The sequence below is a fragment of the Anabrus simplex genome, chromosome 4 (assembly GCF_040414725.1).
Source record: "Anabrus simplex isolate iqAnaSimp1 chromosome 4, ASM4041472v1, whole genome shotgun sequence".
Taxonomy (NCBI): Eukaryota; Metazoa; Arthropoda; class Insecta; order Orthoptera; family Tettigoniidae; genus Anabrus; species Anabrus simplex.
Window position 1 is genome coordinate 143,024,315 of NC_090268.1, and position 18,973 is coordinate 143,043,287.

The window sequence follows — 18,973 nt, forward strand, 5'->3', positions numbered from 1 at the left end:
GAAAATATACTATATTTATTCTAAAATGATACAATGAGATCATCTAATTACATGCAAGACTGCCCCAGCCCTGTTCAGAATGATACATCAAGAAGCATCCAATATGGTGCATAATGTTAAATTGCTTGTTCTTGAAGTCAGTCTGAATTGCTGGACATGATGGGGCTCTCATTTTCTTGGTAATGCACAGAACCCAGGAATTCACCCTGAATCTCCCAATTTATTTAATTTTCGGGATCAGTCAGATGAAAATATTTAGATAGTAAATCGTACTTCCTCTCGGACATACAAACTATAAACAATTTTTGACTGAATGGGATTGGAAGATAAATTGACATTAGTTGGAATATTATGTAATTAAGTAGAGGATCATAGTCCGAAACAGAATTAACTGAAGAATTAAAACTGATAATTATGTTTTTTACAAGTAGGCCTAATATTTTAAAAGGAGACTGTACCTGAATGAACATTCCCTGTCCTGTGCCGTGTTTCGATTTCTCTCAGATTCATATCCTGCCCAACTGCTTCCCATACCATTTTTATTAATATACCTACAACTTTAAACTCACTACCATTGCATTTGTCAACACTCAATTGGTTATGAGCAGTCATGTTGCTGCTATGTGTTTACATTCAGTCAGCTGTCTGTTCTGTCTAAGAAAACGTATAAAAGAACACTTTTTTTAGGATTCCGTGCATGCCTGTTCTATCTAGGAAGCGTAGGGAATTCACTGGTTTCAAAAAGTTATATGTTTAGCAGACAGATGGCAGAGGAAGTCTGTTTGAAAGTCGAGTAAGCTTTACTACGCAACCCGCGGGAGACAATGTGCGACTCCAGTACGCTTTACTACGCAATCCGCGGGAAAGAGTTGAACTATTATTCTGTCAACCAGTGTTCTTTTAAGTGCATGTGTTTCCAAGTTTTGGTTTACACAGCATTAAATTTTGCTTCAGTCTCAATAAAATTGCAACTGAAACTCAATGAATGCCAAAAGAAGCTTTTGGTGACCAAGCAAAGACTCTTTCAGTGGTTGAAGCATTTCAAAGAAGGCCGGAAATCTGTGGAGAATGTCAAACATTTGGGTCGACCATTATCGTGCACAACTCCTGAAATGATCACAACAATGGATGAACTTATCCATGAAGACAGACCAAATGGTGTGAACTGCCTAACATATAGAATAACAGGAAATGGTTACTGCATCATGACGAGCCCACATAAAACTCGCTCCTCAACCTCTCCTACATACTGATCTAGCACTATGAGACTTCTACCTCTTCCCTAAAATGAAATATATTTTTAAATATTTTTCTTTTACAATTTGCTATACGTCCCACCGACACAGACTCGTCTTACGGCGACGATGGGATAGGAAAGGCCTAGGAGTGGGAAGGAAGCAGCCATGGGAAACCACAGAAAACCATCTTCAGGGCTGTTGGCAGTGGGGTTAGAACCGACTATCTCCTGGATGCAAGCTCACGCTGGGTGCTCCTAACCGCTCAGCCAACTCGCCCAGTGAATCTCTACTAAAGATAATGATAATATTATTGGTTTTACATCCCACCAACTTCCTTTATGGTTTTTGGAAACACCATGGTGCTAGAATTTTGTCTTGCAGGAGTTCTTTCATGCGCCCTAAAATTTATTGACACGAGGCTGGAGTATTTGAGTACCTTCAGATAACTCCAGACTGAGCTGCGATCGAACCCATCGAGTTAGGCTCTGAAGGCCGGTGCTCTATTGTATGAGCTATTCAGCCTGGAGACTCCATTGAAGAGATCCAAGTGGAATTGCAGGAGGCGCTGAATACACTACAGGCAGAAGACTTCCATAAATGCTTCCAAAAATGGCAAAATGATGATGATGCTTGTTTAAAGGGGCCTAACATCTAGGTCATCAGGCCCTAATGGTACGAGGTGGAAAGAAATGACATGATAAAAAACAAAAAATGGCAAAATTGCTGGAAATTACTGTATTCAAGAGAAAGGTGATTACTTAAAGGTGATGGTAGAAATCAGTAGTAAACGCCTGTTGGGGAGGTCCGAACAACATGTTTTAAATTAAGACTGTAAATTGTGTCATACCAGAGCGTTTATACCTATTATTGGTAACGTGTGCCTATGTCTTCCAATTAGAGCATGAATGAAGATGACCTAATATATATGGGGTTGAAACTAGTCCCAGTTATATAAGACAACATACATTCTAATGATATTGAATAGGAGGACCCTTCCTACCCTTCGATAGTGATCAACTGTCAATATGGACCATAACGAAATTCATAACTTATGATTCTTCAAATCAATCGAGAGAAGTTTCCTACTAGTATTTGTTGACTCTAAAATCTGGTTCTTTACACTTCTTCCAACAGGTGTTCAAGAATAGTACTGAGATCAGAGAACATAAAAGGCAAAAGAAGATCAGTACTCTGATAGTTAGATGATGATGATGATGCTTGTTGTTTAAAGGGGGTTAACATCAAGGTCATTGGCCCCTAATGGTACAAAATGAAATAACAAGAAGTTCAAATTCATCCACTGACCAAAATAAAATAAAAAATGTCATGAAGAATGAATGGATGGACATGAACCCAAAAAACAGTGGATCAGACTAAAAAAAAAGATCGTAAATAATAGTATTACTGACCAAGGGACCACTTATAAAGCACAATGAAGCTCGATGTCTAAAGGGGTGCAAAATCCATGTCTAAGACCCCACAGAATGGTACATGTCGCGAGTTAAGTAGAACCATGGTATATGTCATGTTGGGGTACTAATCAAACGTAGCAAAGACTCACAGTGTTCCACACAAGATGGTACTACTCACAAGTATTGCACTTCGTACAGGGAACGCAGACCTATGGTGTTACACAATGGCGCCACTCATAGCCAACACAAACCGATAAGGTTCCTCACCTATGTGTACTAACCACACGGACTCGCACTATCCCGTGGTGTTCCTCATTTAGTGGGTACTTATCACAGGCAACGCAGACCCACGGCGCCACTCATATAGCAGTACAACTCACAGGCTACGCCCAGACCCGCGGTGTTGCTCACATGGGTACGACGCACTTGTACTGGAAACCCCCAGGCCAGCCTCTTTACTGCTACTAATCACAAACCTATTTCGTACCTAATTTAGTGGTACTACTCACAAGTACAGGTAACCCATGGTGTTCCCCGCATGATGGTACGAATCAAAAGTAGTTTCATGGTTCTAATTCAATCATCCCTTGGTCGCCCCTTTTAGTCGCCTCTCACGACTGGCAGGGGATACCGAGGGTGTATTATTTGTCTGCGTCCCCCACCCACAGGGGGTAAAGAGAAAGAAAAAAGAAGAAAGAAGGGATTCGTCACTTCGGAAAATGAAGTAACGGACGAAGAAAGGCAAGGGCCACGAAGGGCGTGAAAATGAAAGACTCCCTAGGCCTCGAATGCTCTAATACCGTCGGGGTCGGAACACAACAAGAGTTGACCAAGGGAGGTCGAATAGGATAGACAAGAGTGAGGAGCCTGGCACAAGTAAGTGGAAGCAATGCCAAGACTCAGCTAAGGGCCCTGTGGTCGCCAATCCACACTCCCAAGTTGAGAGCCCCTTGGGCCCCTTTTAGTTGCCTCTTACAACAGGCAGGGGATACCATGGGTGTATCCTACATGTGTGTCTCCCACCCGCAGGGGGTGTGATACTTAGAGAGATACTGTTCCAGTTCCAGGGAAATAGAACACATGAATCCCAACTGTGCTGGGAACAAACATTTCCTACAAAACTTTTTATAATTCCAAAGTTTTCTGAATCAGGAGGCGTTCCTCAAAAGCATCAACATACTTCGTAATATGTGGCAGCATTTCCACAGCTCTTTCAATAACGTTTGAGTTTTTGATCCATCTGAGAGAGCAGAACTTCAGAGGACAGAGATGTGATCCTGTTATGCATTTGTAATCTGCACATCTACTTGGAAAGTCCTTGAAAAAGTAATATAGAGATTCAGAGTTGTTGTATGCTGTTTTATATGCACCATGAATAGTACGCAAGGAGCAGGTACCAAAATACAACAGCTCCAGATCTGAAGGTAAGGTAAGGTAAACTCGTGTCCTAATCCTGAGGTGGTGCAGCTCTTTTCAGGCACACCCCCATTGCAGGTGAGCTGCATGTACCATTCCAACCACATACCAGCCCTCCTGCCATTTTTAAATTTCTGGCAGTACCAGGAATCGAACCCGGGCCCCCGAGGATGGCAGCTAGTAACACTAACCATTACGCTACGAAGGCGGACGATCTGAAGGCGAATCATCTAAGTACTTCTTTAGATTTTTCAAAAAAAAACTTCGGGTTTACATTCAGCCCATCCATTGATACTTCCAGCATCTTTTTCGCGTCCAAACCAGTGTCTTTCAAGTTTTGCAAAAATGCAATCAAAAGGTCCTCAGCAGTAGCATGACCTAAAAATGCAGATGCAAGAACTAAGTTTGAACTAAGTTTCCATCTCAAAATCCAACAGCCATATCCATTTGACCCTTCTGAATGACAGAATTTAAATTTTCATCAAGAGAAATACAGGTAGCCTTCGTGGCTCAGGTGGCAGTGCACCAGCCTCTCACTCCTGGGTTCCATGGTTCAAATCTCGTCACTCATTTAAATTATTTCTTTTGTTGTACTATGCACATTTGTGCGCACTTCCAATAATTAAAATCCCATCACTCCATGTGAGATTTGTAATGGACAAAGCGGAGGTGGGACAGGTTTTTCCTTCGGGTACTCCGGTTTTACCTATAATCTTTCATTCCAGCAACACTCTCCACTAACATTTCATTTCATCTGTCATATTCATTAATAATTGTCCCAGAGGAGTGCAACAGGCTTCGGCAGCCGGCACAATTCCTATCCTCGCCGCTAGATGGGGGCTTCATTAATTCCATTCCTGACCCCGTCGGATGACTGGAAACAGGCTGCAGATTTTCATCAAAAGAAATACAAAAGCAAGGACACTCTTTAACCAAGTTTGTCAATTCTTTCTGGAAGTATGGACTCAGTCCATATGTAACTAGATATACAAGTTTATCCTTGTGCAACTTGAACTTCTTCACAATTTTGGTGTCAGGAAACATGATTCTAAAAAGATCACTACAAATGCCAAAACTTCTAGCACAAGAATGGGTTAAATCTTGAGTAATAGCCCACAATATTTCAATATTTCTGCAGTAATAGCTTCATCATTTTTTTTTGCTAGTGCTTTACATCACACTGGCACAGATAGGTCTTATGGTGACGATGGGAGAGGAAAGACCTAGGAGTTGGAAGGAAGCAGCCGTGGCCTTAATTAAGGTACAGCCCCAGCATTTGCCTGGTGTCAAAATGGGAAACCACGCAAAACCATCTTCAGGGTGCCACTGGTGGGGTTTGAATCCACTACCTTCTGAATACTGGATACTGGTCGCACTTAAGTGACTACAGCTATCGAGCTGGGTAGTAAGTAAATAAATAGATAAATAACAATGGATGCATTATATATATGCAAAATATATGCTACTTGAAGTATGGCATATAATATAATGCAACCATTGTTATTATGTTTGAAGTATTGCAAAAAAATGAACGAAAGAAGAGGTAACTGAAATTGAAGACAGTATTAGTAGAAAAGGCAAAGTTACCAACTGTCTAGAACACCAAGATAAATGCTGGGCGGTGAGGGCGTCACGTCGATGCCGGGTTATTGAAGAAAACTGTACTGTTACTACTGTACTACTTTACTTTTCAATAAAATCACTAAGTTATAATCCCAACCTAAACAATTGTTCTTATTACCTGAACTTTTGGAGTACAAATATCCAGGGTAGATTATAAAGAATAATATTTGTTCCAGTATATTTTATCATTTTTCCAGTACCTATATTAAATTCCAGTACTTCCAGTATCAATAGACACCCTGGCAGGGTACTAGAAGGGGTGGTATAAAATTCCTAATCACTAGACTGTGTGCCAAAAGCTTTGGCTCTATTCCACACTTCTCTGCGGTGCTCATATGGAGTAAGGGTATATGACGTTCATGGTGATTCGTCCATCGAATGGGAATGTTAAGGAGGTAATCTTTCTGTGACATCATAACTTACTACTCAGTATTTACACTATGTGAGATAAATGCTTGGCAGTTACTTTTCTAACACTGTCTTGGAAAAAATAAAATAACTACTTGTTAAAATAGCTATAATAAATTGAATAATCTATATATACAAGGGCAGATCCAATATAAACGGGAATTATCTTTTAAAATTTATTGCGTCAAGCAAAGAAAAAATGCACATATAGAGACCACTTTTTTACATAGAGTCCTGCCTTCGATACACATTTTCTCCATCAGTTTGGTAAGTTCTTGATGCTGTCCTGATAGCAAGAAGAGGGACGTGTGTGGAGCCAGTTGCGCACATCTATACTTGCATCATCATTGAACTGCTGACCTCCTAGGTCTTGTGTGAGTGGTCCAGACAAATGGTAGTTGCAGGGTGATAAATCTGGACTGTACGGAGGGTATTCCAGAGGTATCCAATGAATCTGCTCCAGTTTTACCTGCGTTAAAGTGGCAGTATGCAGCCTTGCATTGTCATGGAGAAGAATGATGTTTCGGATCGATTGCTGGTGTCGCTTGTTGCGATACGCAGCTTTTGTTTCATCTAAAAAGTGACAGTAAGAGGCTGCATTAATTATCCTTTGTTCATGAAAAAAATCCACCAGCAAAACAGCCAAGGGGTCCCAAAAAACGGTTGCAAGCACCTTTCCAGCAGATGGACGTGTTTTGGCCTTGACTGGACTTGCTTCGTCTCTTCGCCCCCATTCCATGCTTATTTGCTTTGCCTCTGGGGTGTAATGATGCACTTACTCCTACGGCTAAAACAATTTGCAAAGTTTTTTCACTGATCTTCACCAATAATGTAAAAAATGGCAACAATGTTATCTGCAGTGATGCTTGTTTGCGGTCTCCTTTCGTAAGTTTCATTTTCCACAGCCTCTCTTCCTGCTCAAATTTTTTTAACCCACTCATACACTCGAGTCTGCAAAAGATTTCTTCCCCAAACTGTGCGCAGAGTCCTCTCAAAATTTCGGAAGGTTTGGTGTCCACTTTTGCAAGAAATTTGATAATGATGCGTTGTGCAACAAATGTGTGCACGTCTTGCTCACTTGTTGCGTACTGAAGCAGTCCAGCTCTCCATCGTCATTCATGCGCACAAAGCCCTTCTCCAGACATCCACATCAACATCCTGGCAAAGCGCGGCCTCAGAATTATTACTAACAGCAGCGATAAATTCAAATTCCCATGAATTTCTGATCCGTGTTCGTATATAAAAGTCATTGGGCCGATTGCAAAAACGATATTTAGACGATGTCTACAGCTAAACAATGCCTAAGTATGGCTGCCACATTGCAGAGACGTTATTTATCACTTAGACACTGTCTAAAACCGATGTTCAACTGGTCATGTTTAAACACTGCCGAGAGCACTGTTTAACCTCAAATGAGAGGGGTGAAGCACAATCAGAGGTTATGTACAATGAAATATGTAATTTGTATTATCATGTTGAGACGATTCCGGTAAGAAAGGTTAGTCCGACGGTCTCTCTGTGGGTCGCCCGCTGCTAAATCGCAGCAATTCGTTTGACATGCACGGGGAGATAATCATAAAATAAGGTTTCATTTTACGAGAGACTTGTTTCTTAATACTGACGAAGTGACAGTCAGGTAACTGTCAACTTGAATACAATTCTTGGCAACCGATATATTTTATTATATACGGTACATGGTTTAATTTCCATGGAATTATAGGTCACTTCGACTACAGAGATATCAGAATTATGTGTCCCGATCGTCTGAGGGCTGTCACATACATCAACCGGGAGGGATTCACTTATATTTACGGCCAAGTAAACACACATAATAGTGAAAACTAAAAAAGTAGATTGTATGGGATTTTTATATATATAATCGTATAAGTTTTCGGCAACTATCAGATAGGAAAAGACAAGTGGTGATGATTATCGTTTAAAGAGGACTGGGGAAGAAGATCTGTGGCCATAATAACAGCCCTAGTATTTGCCTGGTGTAAAAATAGGGAAAGTACGGAAAACAATCTTCACGGCTGCCGATGATGCGTTTCGAACCTACGATCTCCAGAATGCAAGCTACATCTATATGGCCCGTACAACACATTTTCGGTTACACATTACTATTGCTTCATCTTCCCTTCGTCGAAGCTACCGTATTTATGAGTAGATTACACTCACTGTAACAACGCTATAAGCAAAGCTACACTTCCCCATACGGTGGCGTGTCACTTTAGTGTCGATAATATTATGAGATTTAATTTCCACCGAAAGCGATACTCTTATCTGTGGGCAAGTCATGCTCAGCCATATTTGAGTAATGTGTAGGAAGACAAACAGCTGACTGGCGTTCGGCGCACGCACCGACAAATTTCATTGGTTGCGACAAGCAAAGAGTTGCATGAAAGATACTTCTGTCTCCATTTTCAACCCAAAATTGAAAGTTTAAGCGATGTCTAGTTAAACATCGACTGAACATTGTTTATGCAATGGAAGATCGTGAATGATTTAGACGCTGATTAGGTAGACGATGTATAAGGCCGATTGTATGTACGTACGTATGTATGTATGTATTACATCTCCTCTAAACATCTGGAGCGATTTCAACCAAATTCAGTAAACTTCAGGAGACAAAACACATGGGGGTAAGACACCCCAAGCACCTTTAGGGGTGGGGGTGGGGTGGCGAGATATAATTTTAAAAAAAAAATCGAAAATAGTAAAGAATCCAAGGTTTTTGGGGTTGCTGAGATCAATAGCGACACTCTGGAATTTTTATAAGCCCAAGTTCAGCCATCTTTGTGGTGGGGGATGACGGGGGGAGTGACGTGTAAAAATAAAAATAGTGTTGAATCCATAGTTTTCGTGGTCGCTGAGACGAATAGTGATACTTTGAATTTTTTGAAAGTCCACGTTTAGCTCCCTTTGTTGTGGGGAGCAACAGAGGAGCGAGATATAAAAATTACAATCGAAAATACTGTTGAATCCATAGTTTTTGGGGTTGCTGAGATGAATAGTGACACTTCAGATTTTTTTAAAGTCCAAGTTTGGCCCCGTTTGGCATAGGGGTTGAGAAAGGGTAAAAACAGAAATAGGTACACTTATGGCTTACTATCAGGAAATAAACCGCGAGGGGGCATGACAACCTTAGCACCATAGCAACCTTAGTGGAGGGGGGAGAAAGAGAGAGAAATAATTGAAAACGGTGGCAAATCCATTTTTTTCGGGGTACCTGAGAAACATCAACACTCCGGAACTTTTTTAAAAGTCCAGGGTCAACCTCCTTTTGCATAGTGGGATCAGTGTGATGAACTGTGGATGTTGTTTAAGACAAAGTTCAGTCCCAACTGGCAGTGGAGTGAGAACGGGTGAAGAAAATAGAACTTCCACAGTGACCGAGTTCAAGGACGTATGTGTATTATGTTCTGGCATACCTCTCAACCAAAATTGGGCCACGTATGACTTACTGTCTAGAAAAGATTGCTATGGGGCTATGATACCCCTAGCACCCCTAGGGGCAGGGGTGAATTATAAAAAATACAGAAAGAGGAGTAAAATATAAAAATAATAGACGATGACAAATCTTAATGTACAGTCCAAGTTTTCGGGTTCGCTGAGGTGAATAATGAAACTCCGAATGTTGTTGAAGTCCATGTTCAGCCCCCATCAGCATGGAGATGAGGTGGGAAAGAAACTGTCCAAAATGACCAAAATTATGGATGTATGTGTGTTTCTTCCAGCATAGTCCTCATACAAAGCTGGCACACATATTACTTACTATCTAAAAAAGAAATACTGTTGGGGTAAAACACACCCACAGCACTACTAGGGGAGGAGGTGAAATAAAAAATAAACGAAAATGACTCAAAGTCAAATACATTGTTTGCGAGGTCACCGAGTTGAAATGCGACACTTTGGTTGGTTAAGTCTTACTTCAGCCGTAGTGAGTATGGAGGTCGAGAAGAAGTGAAAATGAATGTAAAAACAACCAAGATTATAGTTGTATGTGGGTACATTCCAGATTAGCTCTCAACGAAACTGGTACACATATGACTTGCCATTTGAAAAAAAAAAGGAGGCGATATGTAAAAATGAAAAATAATTGATGCTCTGAATACCGTTTCAAGTCCACGTACAGCCACCATTGAGATGGGAGCTGAGGAGGGCTTAAGAGTACATATTCTAAATGACAGATTACTGTCGAATACACTGCTTCTGGGATCGCAGGGCTGATTGGTGATAGCCACAATGACAGTTGAAATCGTGTACATCATATCTATAGCGCGATGGGTAAATACATATAGTTATCACTTATTTTTAGGAAAGGATCAAATACCTCCCCATACCTGCCGAATTTTAGAAACCAAAAATAGGAAGATTTTTTAATTCTTGGATTTCATCACATATATTCCACTATAGTCTAGGTGAAAAAAGGTAAGGATAAAAGGCATACATATCTACAGTTACAATGCGAATTGACCATTAAATTTAAAATCTTAAACTAAGAAAACATAAAAATGGTTACAAGAAAATGTACCTAATCATTCTCATTTATGACACCTGCATACAAATAATGATATTTATGTCACACCGATATGCGCAACAAAATGCATAACGCCGTATTTTCTTGCATAGTTAACGGACTTTTTTTACAATTAAAATTGAAATAATACATAAAGAGGTTCAACCTATTCAATACAAAAGAATAAGAAATGCAGTGATTAGATTCTTATTTAATAATAAGTAGAAGTGGTACCGGTTTCGACCCTAATCCAGGTCATCATCAGCCGATTAAAACATGAAAAACAATGCATAGGAAAAAGAAAAGAAAAGATCAAGTTCACTCCGGATCAGTGGAAGAGGTGATATAAAAATTACGGGATTAGGCACTGTAAAATTCAGAAGTAAAACGTAAGTCACTTAAAAGAAACAGTGCGTAATTTTCTGAACGGCAGTATGGGACACCCAGTGTTAGGCAAAGTCTTATGATGTTTATGAAAAGCGGAGAACGGTTAAATGAGCTAGCTTGTATACACTGTCAGGCACAAAGTTATAACACGATCGAACGCATATGAAGATCCATAATCGTGCTGAAGCTGAAGATGAGTAGATCAATTGAAGTAACTTGCCAGCTCCTGGTGATCAGCGCGATATATTCAACATCAGGCACTGTGGTTTCAAGCGCCAACGTAAAATTAAGAATAGCTTAATGATCCAGTATTTGCTTCGGTCGCGGGAATGTAAGTATATATAGATACATATAATTCAATATAATTGAGTAAGTAATTATGATCTTGTAGAATTCTTGGACACAAAAAAAAAAAGCTTCAGATGCGTAAATTATTCAAGAAATTCAGCTATGTACAAATTATTTACAATTCATTTACATTTAAAAGATACATCGAATATAATATAAACAAATTGGTTCAACTCATTTGCGGTTATCATTTGGCGTAAAATTCCGGCATGAGATTTTTTCAGAGAAGTCAAATAGGGTACATCAGGTAAGTTAGACACGTGGGTTTGAAGTACCGACACTGGAAAATATTCTTCCCATTACGAGCTGACAACACGACCTGAAGTGAAATAAACATGAAGTAATAAAAATACAATTCATGTAATGTCATAACAATGACATACCGGCAAAAAAAGAAAACTGTCCAACATGAGAAGGGCCGGGCATCGAAGTAGGGACCCTGCTACTTTATCCCAAACCGTTCGTATCCAATCTCGTATGAGTGACGTGTCCATACACCCTTTTTCTTGAATATGAACGTGGATCACTTGCAGAAATCTTTCTTTAGGCATTGTTTTTCGTTTTAGAACAATGTAAGGGGCAAGCTTTCTGCTATCACCTGTTACAGCAAGCATTGCAGTACATTGTTGTTTTTTGCTACCAGTAGCGCATACGATAACACTGTATGTTCCTTTCTTATCGACTGTTCGACTTTGTGGCATGTGGAAACTCATTGGCGTCTGACCTGCGGTTCCTATAAGGAAGATTAAATATTCCTTCACTTTACGCTTCTCAATCACAAAGTGATGAAAATATATGAAATCTTTCTTCATTTTTTGGCATAATGTTGTTCTTTGTTGTTCCATTTCTCTTCATAAAATCAATCAAGCCTCGGCTAATCTTCAAATCCGAAACACTGATTCCATGTAGAGCGGCTATCTCTCATTATTTAAAATACAGCATTCCGTGAGAAACGGCTTATCCAACGCTGCGTAACAAAGTTTTATTTAAGCAGATCCTCTCCTACTTGGCGGAAAATTGCCGCTTTTTGGTCCGCGAAATGCTTTGCAAGACTTGTTAGCCACTTGAAGTGCACTTCTGTTACTGCGGTAGCGCACGTTTCATTCGGACACTGAATACTTGCTGCCCACTGCCCTATTTCCGTATGTTTCGGCGTAACTGATCACCACGAGTTCGTATGATGCAGTATTACTTGAATACTGTGGACTGACAAACAATTTTGAGATCACAGAATGTCCCGTACCCGAAACACTCGTAAAACTAGTGCAGTGGGATTTCCTGCCAGCTATTAACAGCACGTTGCCCTGTATTTGGAATGCCCGCTTTTTCAATAGGAAGCCGGCTACTTGAGTAGTTGACATATTTATATCGAAACGCATCCGGTGCTGCGTGACGTTCGAAGTTGGGGGTGCGTCAAATACGTGAACATTTCTTTTTCCCCACTTTGGACCCAAACATATTGGAATGTGTAAATTATGCAAGGGCGTTAATTACGTGAGAAAATATGGTAGTTTCCTTTATCAGACGGTAAAATGAACGGAATTTATAGGTATCTCTGAACACTTGGAGATAACGTTTGTTATATTTTTTGGTCACAACAACCCCATTAAAAACATTCAACTCATTAAAATTATGCATTTAAATAGGTGAAACTACCACATACAAAACAATGCAATATGTCCCATATTTTATTAACATGTGATTTTGACAGAGGGGGAAAGCATAGAAATGCAAGAAAAAACACATGGCCTACAAATACAACGAAACTACGCACAGAAGCGATGTTAACAGCGCGCGACCAACACAATAACAAACTAATTCTTTTGTACCGATTAACTGAGTTGCTAGCTCGCGCTAGCCTCTCTTGCTTGCAGGACCATTACCGCCCCGAATCCCCAGCTGTAATAAAGTGCACACGCTGCTGTGGTGAGCAGGAAACACGATACATGAAGGCGGCGGACAAAACACTAATGAAATAAAGCATCAAATAAAAACGCTTGAAAATGAGGTTTCGTCAATTACACAAGCACATAAGAATTTATCCTTTATCACAGGGGAAGAGTATTGGCTATACTAGAGGTTATATTGGTCAAAAATAGGAAGAAGTAAAAATTAAATTGGAAAATAGGAAGACGAGTCAAAAACTGGAAAGTTTGCGGGTAAATTGGAAGGGTTGGCAGGTATGCTTCCCAGTCAATTCGAGCTTCCACAAGGACAAAGATTTACTTGAAAATTAAATAATTTAACACTTGAAATGAAATATATCTAAATAACTCTAAAACTCTAAAAGCAACATCTCAAAAAGGGATTCTATAAAAATTCACTTCACACATAAGTAGTCTAAATCTTAAAGGTAAACATTCAAAAACTATCCGGGAAATGACAGGTACTACAGCTAGTTAATAATAAAATTACCGATCCTTCACCGCATGCATGCTGCCTACTAGTGATATCCAGATTTCGCAATTTATTTTACATCTTAACAAAATTTATGCATCCTCGTAAATAATCCTAGAGAGAAAACAAAATTATAATGTGTGGTAGGAATTATTTGACAAGATACAGTACATAACTTGAATCTTACCCCTTTTGTATCCATGTAACATTCAGTATTTTCTAAAAATGTTCTACAACTTCTGGTTTATTTTCTTTGTATGTGAATTTTTCAGTCCTAATTTTTTTCCTGGCTGGAACTTCCACATTATAGCCTAAGAAGAGTCTAACATTGGACTCTAGTAACATAATTTCAAAAGAAATGGTGCTTAACAAACAAAAACTTCCGAGAACAGGTGTACCGTCGCGCTAAACTTCAGTTTCAATAACCTTATTGCCAATGTAACAAAAATGTTACATCTTCGGCATAACAATACCATAGTTAAAATCTGTTAGTAGTATGCAAGAAAATAAGTTCCAGTTTGCCAAACTACAGCCTACATATTTGGATGTTTATCTGACAGTCATACTACAGGCCCATAGAACAAGAGGGTAAGAAGATGGGGGTAAATGTTGAAGAACTGTAACTGTGAAAATCACCAAATGTGGCTTCAGTAGAGCCAGGTGTGAATGGGAAGGGCAAGATTGAGGTTATGGGTTTTCAAGGTACTATGGTGGCCATATTTTCATTTGGCTCAAGTGTTTGTGATTAAGCGAAAGCAAGAAGCTAGGCAGAGTCCGCACTAAGGCTGGGGGATTATGTTGGATGAAGTGCCGTCATTACGACGTATGTGTGTTAAAACTTGTTGGTGGTGGTGCTGCTGGTGAGAGTGGTGCTAGATACAGGTAGAGGCAGGTTTTCCAGCAGTTGTGTTTGCAAACGAGAGCCAAATGGGGTGGGGGATTGTGTGATTCATAGTGAGTGAGAATGTTTTTGAGGCTTGGTGGGTGTCTGAATGAGACTGTGGGGTGTTTTAGAAGATCATCTTGGAGGTAGGCGAGGATGAGAAAACGTTGGATGCTGTTTTAAAAAATGACAGATTTTGTAGAGACCAGAATGATACAGGGAAGGGTACAGGGTTTGACTGCTTGGGGAATATGAGGACTTCATAATTAATCACTTAGAAAATGACATAAAAATTGTTTAACTTACCGTCTCGCGCACAACAATGCTACAAAGAGCATTTGTATCCAAGTTTAAAATACTTGCAGCACTGAGCCACTGCTTGTAAGTGTTCAGTTTTAACTCTGGCATAATAACCTTCCATGGCTCACCATCTATAAGTGGCAAGAACGGGAGACGCCACTCTGATATTTTTGGCAAGCTGAATGTGTCAGGAAAATGATTTAGCCATTTTTGTATCTCTTCTCGCTGTGGAGGTCTATGAAAGAGAAAATAAATAACTTAATGTTTTGGAAATTATTATACCAGTACCTACATATTTTTATAGTTAGAGAGCTCAAAAATTGGTGAGATCACTTAAACAGTATAAGGACTGCTGCCATTCCTTGCTATTTACGATCTTCATTTCTCCAAGGGTAGTTTTAAAAATAAATAGCACAATTAATGCAAATTCAGTTTACAAGTAACTTAATACATCATAGCGAGCAGAAAGTCGTGAGCACTGTTACCACCTGGATGGAAACGTCACTGAAAGCGTGTTACATTTCAAGGACCTAGGATGTTGGCTGACATGAGAAAGAAATCCAAATGAACAATTCAAAACCAGAATCAGCATGGCAAGAAGTGCATTTCTTTGTGTCATCGGTGCTACTTTGTGGTGTCAAAGGATGGACACTAAAGGCTTTGTTCATTAGGTTTTCAGTATGTAGATGTATAGCAAATTGTTGAAGATCCTATGGATAAATTATATCACCAACAAGAAAGGATTCTGCGTGCTGGGAAATCATACAAAGTCTTAACTTTCACACAAAACAGGAAAGCAACCTATTTCATATACACCTTTTAAAATGACAAACAGAGACTGATACAACTGATTGTAAAAGAGAAGGGAAATGTGGTTGCTGTAGTTGCTGAAAGCAGCCAAGTGCAGAAAAATTTCCATAATTTACTCGAGTGACAGTAGAAGACAAACACATTCATTATTTGTACCATTCATAATCACTGACTAGTTTACACAACGTAAACATACTGTACAGTATATGCGCATGAATTAAAGCGATTTGATAGAATTTGAGTATGTTCTTGAAGAACGAAATGTGTCATTCTTTGTTTAATAGTGTGTGTGTGTTTGTTTTTTGTTTTTTTTTAAACAGGTGTGTCAGTGTTACATATTAATGTTTGAACTAGTGTGTCTGACAGTCTGAAAAGCTTTTAAGTCACATTAGCTTCATTATGAAAAAAAAACAAAAACAATTTCATGCAAATACTTTGAGCAGCATGTCTGATCAGTTCTGTGTACGTTCATAAGGAAATTCTTTATCAAATGATTAAGTGTTTAGGTGTGTGAAACTTGTCTCGAATTGTATGATTACTCTGAAAACCTATTAGCTTTAGCAGCCGCTTGGTCAATGTGAATTCAGAGGGAAGTAGCGAATATGTTTAATTTGCAAACCATTCCCTCCAGATCACTGAATCATTGTTTACAAGTACTTTTCAGATCTAATGACACTGCAATATATGCATCAAACCATACATCACCCTTGTCTTCTCTATGTTCTGTCACAACTGGATTAAGTTTCAGAAAGTGTACACAGTTCATGTGTGCAAGATGCCATACCCACACTAATAATTTTGTTTTAAACGCTAGAACATTATCGTAAAGATGAGGTTTTTACAACAAAATTTGCTTTACGTCTCACTGGCACAGATAGGTCTTACGGCGAAGAGGGGTAGGAGTGGGAGAGAAGTAACCGTGGCCTTAAGGTACAGCGCCAGCATTTGCCTAGTGAAAAAATAGAAAACGACAGAAAATCTTCAGGGCTGCTAACAGTGGGATTCGAATCCACCAGCTCTCGAATGCAAGCCGATTGCTACGTGACCCAAACCGCACAGACACTTGCTCGGTGCAAAGATCAGTAATAAGTTTATTTCTCTCTTGCAAAGACATTCGCCTATGGATGGGAGCTGTAGAATAACATCCACAGCATCCCTTGCCTGTCATAACAGGCGATTAAAAGGGACCCCATGGGCTCTTACCACTTGTGCCAAGCTGCTCTTTCATTTATCCTGTCGACTTCCCTTGGTCAACTCTTGTTCTTTTCCGACCTTGATGGCATTATGTATGGAGGTCTAGGGAGTCTCATTTTCACACCCTTCGTGGTCCTTGTCATTCTTTCGTCGATACCTTCATTTTTCTAAGTGTCAGATCCCTTTCATTTTTTTCCTCACTGATTAAAGCAAGGTTCTGTATCCACTGTGTATATTCAAGCTCCTTTACATGTTTTACTTTCAACTGCATGAAATAATATAAATCCTGTAGGAGGCAAAGAAACCATTGCAACACTGCAGCATGGCTAAGGCAATGAACTGCAATAAAATATGGTATGTTACCATAGTTACTTTTCATATCCTCAAGAAATGTTTTAACCCTTCAATGCTTGAATTATTTATTTTCGCATACCTATATTTTTCTTAGTTGATCGTATTACTAGAAGGTAACAAACCACCCAAACCACTTTTTTTCCTAGTGGTAGTGATTCTGATGATTGTTTTAAGAGGAAGTACAACCAGGCAGGCATCCTCTATATAACACTAATCAGAGAGAAAAAAATTGTAGCAATCTGACACTTCGAAAAATGAAGGTATCAGCATTTCTTCTTCTACACCTGCACTTTTAACCTTCTACCCACAGCCGTGTGACTGATTTGGCTGGTCATGACAACAGCACCGTTTACTGCAATGGATAACAGTTTTTCCCATTCAAGCCCCCTGTTATCGATGACTTCTTCCAAGAACATAAATATCTTCACCCATTAAGGTGCCGTGCAGCTAAACCAAATCGAGCAGCTCTTCAGTTATGTTCAGCTGTGAATCAAAACCACAAACAAAATACTGCTACCTGGGCATTATAACTCAAGTCTATGCTCTCATGCAAAACCACAAAGTACAAAACAAAATGTTTTACACACCCTGGTAATTGCTCTTCCATATTTCTCCCCTACTGATTGATACACTGAGCAACAGGGGGTCTCAAAAGAGAATGAGCTTCAAACTTGGGCATTTCTGAAGGACATAAAATTCGTGGCGCTACTAATAAAAATGATTTAAAGTCTCTCCATCTTTAAACGGATGCACGTGTTACCACGTTTAACGTTATATGATAGCTGACATTATATGAAGTCTCAGTTTCACGGAAGTCTGCTTCCTTCTGTAATAAGAAATTATTACAAGATATTACAATCTATCCATACTGACGGTTTTCGCTTTACAAAGGTAAAAAATTGAGTGTATCCTCCTAACATTCCATCATTAGATGGAGTAATCAAATTCAAACATGTTTCGACTCGTTTCAGCCATCTTCAGTGATAAAAAAGAGGGGGTTGAAATAATTTACATAATAAAAGTTAAAAAATGCCAAAAAACATAATGAAGGAACAAATGAAAAAACAAAAGAGCCTAGACAGAAACAAAATCAGCACAATATACAATATTTACATCATCATGTAGAGCAAAAAATAACTCGCGTTGAAATTCAGTGAAACAGCGGTTAATAGAAAACATAATTGAAACTAAAAACTGTGTTAACCCAAGAAGAAATGAAAACAAATTATACAGATGGAAATGAACAATAAGTGCACATAGTGAGGTTGTGGACCTCTTAGTTTACAAAATATTGGTTTTGTAACAATACAAAACAGGATGAAATCACTGTGTCAAATATTCAGGCCAAAATCTCTCTTGTAGAAACCCATCACATGGAATGGCTAGGAGGGGAGCGGGAGTGGAAAAGTTTGAGAAATCAAGCCTAAGATAATGTGCAGACGAAATGCCTGTGACAAGGAAAAATACCGATGAAATTTAAAGCTTTAGAACAGCCTTCTTAATGTCTTCTTAATCTAACGGTCCCATTCTTGATTATCATTTCATAATGTTGGTTGGTTGGTTGGTTTGTTTGTTTGCAATCTTGCAATCTTCAAAAAGGTTCCGATGATATGTTATTGAGGTAATAGGATTGATGCTCGTCATGCATGTGGATTTAATGGTGGTGGTGATGATAGACGACAAG

At 39.3% G+C, this 18,973-nt stretch overlaps 1 protein-coding gene across 1 annotated transcript in view; it reads right to left on the minus strand.

Annotated features, from left to right (window-relative positions):
• The window catches only part of rod (rough deal), a 404,971-nt gene that overhangs the window by 133,249 nt on the left and 252,749 nt on the right, over positions 1-18,973 (minus strand). The window contains exon 19 of the mRNA XM_067146037.2: positions 14,938-15,166. Within this exon, the coding sequence (XP_067002138.2) occupies positions 14,938-15,166 (229 nt within the window). The remainder of the gene's footprint in view (positions 1-14,937; positions 15,167-18,973) is intronic.